Source organism: Anser cygnoides, chromosome 3, assembly GCF_040182565.1.
Source record: "Anser cygnoides isolate HZ-2024a breed goose chromosome 3, Taihu_goose_T2T_genome, whole genome shotgun sequence".
In the NCBI taxonomy this organism is placed as follows: domain Eukaryota; kingdom Metazoa; phylum Chordata; class Aves; order Anseriformes; family Anatidae; genus Anser; species Anser cygnoides.
Genome location: NC_089875.1, coordinates 83,317,979 through 83,324,668, shown reverse-complemented (window position 1 = coordinate 83,324,668; position 6,690 = coordinate 83,317,979). Strand labels below are relative to the sequence as shown.

The following is a 6,690-nucleotide window of genomic DNA, read 5'->3' as shown; positions in this document are numbered from 1 at the left end:
AGCCTTAAAGGTGAAACACCAGCGATCATTCCTGCTCCAGGACGTAGTAAGGTTTTATGTGGTAAAGCTCCTTTGAATAGCAAGGATATGGAATCAGGAATCAGTTAACAGTCAGGGAATAGAAATATGAAGAATATGAAGCAGAACCAAACATACTTTAATGAATATTAAAAAAAAAGATTTCCTTAGTCAAATCTGACAGTTGTCCAGAGTAAAAAGACATTAAGCTTACCTAATTCCTAGGGGACTCAGTGGTAGTTACCAGAACAGGGGAGTGGTTTCTAAACAGGTAATTCTGTTCCTGGCTTTGCACAGTGTTTGGCATGTCATTTTGTTATTTTTCTTCTTTGACCTTGTCTGTCTGGTCTCAACAAAAGTTCATTTGGCAGCCGATAAGGAAAGGAAAACGAGACCAATTATAAAGTTGATCTGATTGAGCAAGAAAATGTATGTGAATGCACGGTAGGTTCTTGGAAAATCCAAGCATAGCTTTGCTCTGCTCCGTGACAGGTTAAGCAACAAAGGCTAGAAGAACCTGAAAGCTAAGCTCAACGTCCCAAAGCTGGAAAGTGCCAGGATTAACACAGAATATGCACATGAAAGCTTGGACTGGGATCAAAAAGGCAGCGCAGCAATCCCTGGCTGCAGCAGCAGCAGGCTTACCGGCGGGCACTGAGCTGCACGTAGCTCACAAGCCGTCCAAGCACAACTTCAAAGGCAGGGCTGGCATCAGAGCCGCACTGATACGGGCGCTGCCAAGCGACACCATTCCTGCAACAAAGGAAGAGGTAGGAAGGAGGAGGCTGTAAACCACAGCAGCTCTGCGTTAACGTGTCGGTATTGACTGCAGCGGCACAGAACGGCCTGGTACCACGCAGCCACACCTGCCACAGGGACGGCGACCGTGGGGCACACGTACGAGGCAGGCACCTGGGAACAAGAACCACTTTGCCCAGCTCAGCTGGGTCTGCCCTTCACACAAGTCATGCTGACATGAAAAAACACTCTGTAATTACCACTTCCTTCATGCTTGGAACTCGCCAGTCATCGCTTTTTCATCCCATGAATGACATCACTCTCAGAAATTACTGCCCGAGGGCCTAGACTGAAACTGGCTCTGCAATCACATTAATGGGTCTCAGCGCAGATACAGGAGCAGTTTAAATTAGCTTTCAAATTATTTCACCAAATAGGAAAAGCAATAATTAAGAAGTGAAACACTTCCACAACAACTAATCGCTAACAATTTAAAACACAAAAGTAATGATTTTGTTCTACAGGCTTGACAATTTTAGCAGGGAATTAGCATCGAACGTAGGTGACTGGAAATGAAAAGCTGACAGCGTACTAAAACGTGTACGCTTTAAAGGCTTAAACTTCGACTGGATGGATAAAGTGGAGCTGTACATACGTGGCTATACGAATATGTCCAGGGGTCTTTCATGTACATTTCAACAATACTTAGGACAAGAGCAAACTTTGGTTTTAAGTCGTGACATAAAAAAAAAACCACACAACACTTAGCAAAACTACTGCATCTCGAGGATAGACAATTTCAAGCCTTCCCAAGAGTAATACCCCAAAACTAAATGATGACAGCTGTTCCTGTGGTGTTATGAAACCTCTCATGTCTTCTAGGCCCTGCATGCTCCTTTTTCTCTCTGCTAGCCTCTGTTCTTTAATTGATCTCGTCTCTTCCCAGAGCCACGGCTACTCCCTAGCAGACACCACTGTGCGAGCTGCCGACCACAAAGAGAGCACAGCCCGTTCCCAGCCTTCTCCCGCTGCTGGGGCTGGAAGGCCGGATGCAAAACCTCCCATGTGCCAAGGGAAAAGGTGGAGGCTCAGTCATGCAGAAAGGCTCCAGACTGGCCAAGGACTGCAAACAAGCATAACAAGAAAATTAAAATTAAAAGCTAATAATTTTGTTAAGATTTAGTATCGTGCACGTTTAGAAGTGCAGCGTAACGTAGCATCTGTCTCTCACTCAACAGTGGGTCTGACGAGACTATGGGGGGTGCTGGCTGTACCCACTGTAAACCCATCTGCTCCTTAACCAAAAGTTACAGGACTTGTGCAGTATTTCTGGATACCTTTTCCCCAATGTTTTTAGGAGCCACTGGTCACCTAAAGCACCACTATACATATTCAGGATCACAGTGATTATTTTTCTGTTGAAATCCAGTTGCAAAGACATTTGTAACCTAAACAGGTTGCTAAGAAGCACCACCTAAAAGCCCAGTTGCATAGGAACCAGAGCTACCAGAGAATCTCTCTCAAGCTTCAATGGAAATACTGATACAGCAGAATGACTTCAGCATACAGTGATGCATATACAAAAGCTTCAAGCTAAGTAAATTCTTCCAAAGTATTTACTTTATGCCAGTCATACACCCGTGTAATGTCATAATGTATACATATTCCTCATCAAACTAAATATGTTTCACATTGGACATAAATCACAGAATCATTTCACAGTGACATTACTCAAATTTCTACAAAAACTGCAGAAACTGAGAGGCAAAGCGTATTTTAACTGAAGGCTTTTATTTAGTATTTTGTATCTAGGATTGCTCTTAACCGGATCGCAATTCTATCCCGTGGATTTTATATTATTCTCAGAGAGAAAGTGTTTTGGTGAATTGAATTTTCTTCACTTGTCTTCCCTTACAACTGTGCCCTGTAAGAGACAGCAGCGTTCTCCACGTTTGTTAACTGTAACAGCATGAGAGTTACTTCAGTCAGGCACTAAGTGTCAACTACAAAGACCCACGTACGCCTGTAAACATCAAGAAAGCGTTCACAACAACTTCAGGTTTGGTCAAAAATAAATACTGACAGCTGCTTCTGATTCAGGTTGGTTAGTTTTCCCTAGCCCTCAATAAACAGCAAGCGTAAGGCATGTGGAATCCAAATTCTTTAATGGAGCTTAAGCTACGGAGCGCTGCGGGCGGTTCACCACGCCGTTTACACCGAGACCCTTTTCCTTCACTGGTTGCCAAGCTTCCTCCAGGCCAAGGCTGTGGCTGGCCGTGAGGGCAGGCCAGGCCCGGGCAGGGGGCCCGAAGGCACCACGTATGAAACCGGGGGGCTGAGACCGGCTCCGGGGCCAGCTTTGAGAGGCCACGGGCAGGCGGCCTGACCCGCTCAGTCGCACCCACCGTGCTGTAGCGGGTGCCACGGGTGCGGCGCTACTTGCAGAGCCCCTCGAGGCGCTCCAGGGTGCCCTTCATGTCTCGGATGCGCTTGGCCAGGGCGGGCACGGGCTGCATGGCGCGGTCCAGCTCCTCGCAGCGGGCCACCAGCGCGTACATGGCGCGGATGCTGAGGTCGGCCGCCTCGCCCAGGCTCTCCACGCCGTCGCGGTAGGTCTGGATGCAGCCGACGCTGAGCGCCGTCAGGGCCTGCAGCCCGCAGTGCACGGCCCGCAGCAGCTCGTCCACCTGCGCCGCCACCTGCCCGGCCAGGGCCACCACGTCCTGCAGCGCCCCGGGGTCGATGGCGGGGATGGAGCTGGCCCCGGCCCCGGCTCCCGGCCCAGGGCCCGGCCCCGGCTGCTCGCCCCGCGGGGCGCCGCTCAGGCGGATCCGCCGCTCCAGGTTGTTGGCCACGAACTGCGTGAGCCGCCCCTCGCGCAGCACCGTCCCCTCCAGCTCCAGGGCGCTCGCCAGCGTCGCCCGGCGGCCCTCCGGGGGGGGCTGCGGCCGCCCCGCCGCCGCCGCTGCTGCCGCCGCTCCGGTGCCGCCAGCGGCCAGGCTCAGCGCCTCCAGGCTCCGCTCGTCCCGCTCCGCTCCCTCCTCGGCCGGGGCCGGGGCCGGGGCCGGGGCCGGGGCCGGGCTCCCCGGTGCCCCCTCACCGCCCGGGGCCGGCGGCTCCATGGCGCTCCCCGCGTGCCTAGCCGGGAGCGCGCCACCGCCCCCCCGCGGGCGCGCCGCCGCCGCCTGTTTATGTCGCCTCCGATTGGCTCCGGGGCCTTCGGGGGCGTGGCCGCCGGGCGTTCTCTTGCCCCGCCATTGGCCGGCGGAGCTGGCGAGGGGAGCGGCTGGCCCCGCCCCTTCGCCTCGCACTGCGGGCTCGGGACTCGGAGACTGGGGAGTGCCCCTTGTTTGTGTCCGCGCGGATTGGGCGGCCTGCGGAAGCGGGCGGGGCCGCGACTGTTTGTGTCGCTTCCGATTGGCCGAGGCGGGGCCTGAGCGGCGGCCGGCTCGCGGGGATTGGCTATGCCCGCCGGAGAGGCGTGCCGCTCGCGGCGTTCCAGCGCGGCGATTGGCCGGAGGGCGGAAGGGGGCGTGGCCCGGCGGTGTAACAACACAGGGGCGCTGCTGGCTGCTCCCCTCACTCCCCCGCCATGTTCTCCTAGCAGCAGCCCCGACCGCGCCACCATCTCAGCCCGCAAAGCCCCGGCAGCCGGTCCCCGGCCCCCCGACCCCTCTCCCCTCCACAGCTCCGGGTCCCCGCGTCCCACCATGGTCACCACCACGGCGCCGCCGCCCTTCCTGGCTCGCATCTCGTCGGGCGCCGAAGACCCCCGGCGGCTGCCCTCCGGCCTCCTGCAGCGCCTCAGGCGAGGGGACAGCAACTGTGAGAACCAGCCCGGCTGCTGCCTGGCCGCCGCGGGGGGCGGCGCGCGGCCCGCGCTCAAGAGGGTGAGGCGGAGGAAGGGCAAGATCCGGCCGGGCCCCGCGGGGCTCCTGCCGAGCCGTTACCAGCAGTACCAGCAGCACCGCGCCGGCCTGGGCAGGAGGACGCCGCTGGCCGCCTACGGCCCGGGGGAGCTGCGCGCTCCCCCAGCTCCCGGCATGGTTACAACCCCCCAGGAGGAGCCCCCCGCGGCCGCCCCTTCGAGAGCCGCGCCCGGCAGACCCCTGAGGAAGGAGGTAGGGAAGGCGCTCGGGCACTTCTCGGTACTTTTCTCCCCCTTTCCCCGGTGTTGGGAGAGGCGGGGGGGGGGGGGGGGGGGGGCCGCTTGTTCCCGGCCGGAGCGCGGGGTAGGGGGGGAGCTGCTCGCCCCCCTCCCTCCGCCCTGCGTGTGAGGGGCGGCGGCGGCGGAGTTTCCGTTACGTCTGTTGGGGGGGGGGGGGGGGGGCGAAACTGCCGCCGGTGATTGGCCGCCGCCGTCCACCAATGGGCGGCCGCCGCTGCGCCCAGCAACAGCCGGATTTAGCCTGCTGGCCGCGCGCCAGCCGCCCCTGCGCGCGCAGGGCGGGACGTGCGCGGGGCGCAGCGCCCCATGGCGGCCGGCCGGGGGGCGAGGGGGGGGGGCTGTGAGGGGATCGGGGGGGGGGGGGGGGACGCCGTGATGGCGGCGGGGTCTGGCCCTAGAGGCAGCGTAGGGGCTGACAGAACCGTCAAGGAGGCTCCTCTCGAGGAGAGGGTTTGCCCGTTGACGTGAGGTCTTTGTCTGCGCAGGTCCTGAAGAACAAGATGGGAAAGTCTGAGAAGGCTGCCGCCCCCCACAGCCAGCCTGTGCACGGTTTCCATCTGTGTGAGCAACCAAAGATTAACAGGCAGAAGGGCAAATGTAACGTGCCGCTGACCAAGATCACCTCTGCGAGAAAGATAGAGAACTTTTGGCAAGATTCTGTACCGACAGAAATAATTCCGAAGCAGGAGAAAAAGCCACTTAAAAACACAGAGAACTTCAGAAATGCCAAGTCCAAGAAACCTGTCACCCTCACAGAAGCGAACCAAAAAGAAAATTACGCTGGGGCAAAATTTAGCGACCCGCCGTCACCTAGTGTCCTTCCGAAGCCTCCCAGCCACTGGGTGGGTGGCACAGCTGAACTTTCCGACCAAAACAGGGAGTTGATGGCAGTCCATTTGAAAACTCTCCTAAAAGTTCAAGCGTAGTTTCCAAGATCTCTGAAGAGCTGCAAAGATCCAGGAAACTTACACATGCCTTGTTGCAAAGAAAAAAAAAAATTACAAAAAAAAAAAATTGCAAAAGACCGTCAAGTCTTGTAACCACATACAAAAATCCTTGTATTATATTTTTTATGGTTGTGTAAATAGTGTACATCATGTATTATGTGTATATTCTTGTTCATACTTTGAGAGGTACATTTTAGTTTTGTTATGAAAGGATGTATTTTGCACTGCCTGAATGGTAGATGTCTTGTATATAAAACATGGACAATTTTAAGTGTGTGCTTGACACATGAAGACTTGACTTGATTTGCACAAGGTAATGAAAAATCTGAAAGGAGAGTACAACTTTCTGATGTCAAGGTTCCAGATCAAATGTGAATGGTTTACTCATGCACTACTGACAATAGTTTTACATTCTGTGTCCCAATCAAGTACAAACATGGAGTTTTCATACAAATGTGAATTTCTGCTCTGGAAACAATATCTGGAATTCCTGTTCATGTGTTTGTTACAAAATTAACTGGAATTTGAGTAGAATTCCAACCCATCAAATGAAGCACTGCTGGTTTCTTTAAAAAAGGAAAAAAAAAAAAAGCAGAGCTTTCTGCCATAAATTTAATTGGTCACTAAAAAATTAAATAAAACAATTTGGCCTCCCCTTAATCATGTCTCTGTTTTTCTTGTGTGAGTGTACAAGTGTTTGAACTTAAATTACCTGATTGCCTTCTTTTAGTGAATAATTGAGGTACTCGATAGCTCCAGTAACATTTCCTTTGTGATACGTCATTTGAAGTTCCTTATTCTTTGGTTTCTTTAAAGTTT

General features: G+C 54.5%; 2 protein-coding genes across 2 annotated transcripts; one reads left to right on the top strand and one right to left on the bottom strand.

The window, feature by feature from the left end:
* Positions 1-2,527: 2,527 nt before the first annotated feature.
* Positions 2,528-4,384, bottom strand: LOC125180298 (BLOC-1-related complex subunit 6-like). Its single transcript, XM_048049491.2, is given in 3 exon segments — positions 2,528-3,983; positions 3,985-4,314; positions 4,316-4,384. Coding segments are annotated over 3 exon segments (1,191 nt in total). The 3' UTR covers positions 2,528-3,191.
* Positions 4,385-4,466: 82 nt separating this feature from the next.
* Positions 4,467-5,850, top strand: PNRC1 (proline rich nuclear receptor coactivator 1). The gene is made up of 2 exons (XM_048049497.2): positions 4,467-4,877; positions 5,410-5,850. Exons 1-2 carry the CDS (start codon positions 4,467-4,469, stop codon positions 5,848-5,850), a joined length of 852 nt encoding a protein of 283 aa, XP_047905454.1.
* Positions 5,851-6,690: the final 840 nt, after the last annotated feature.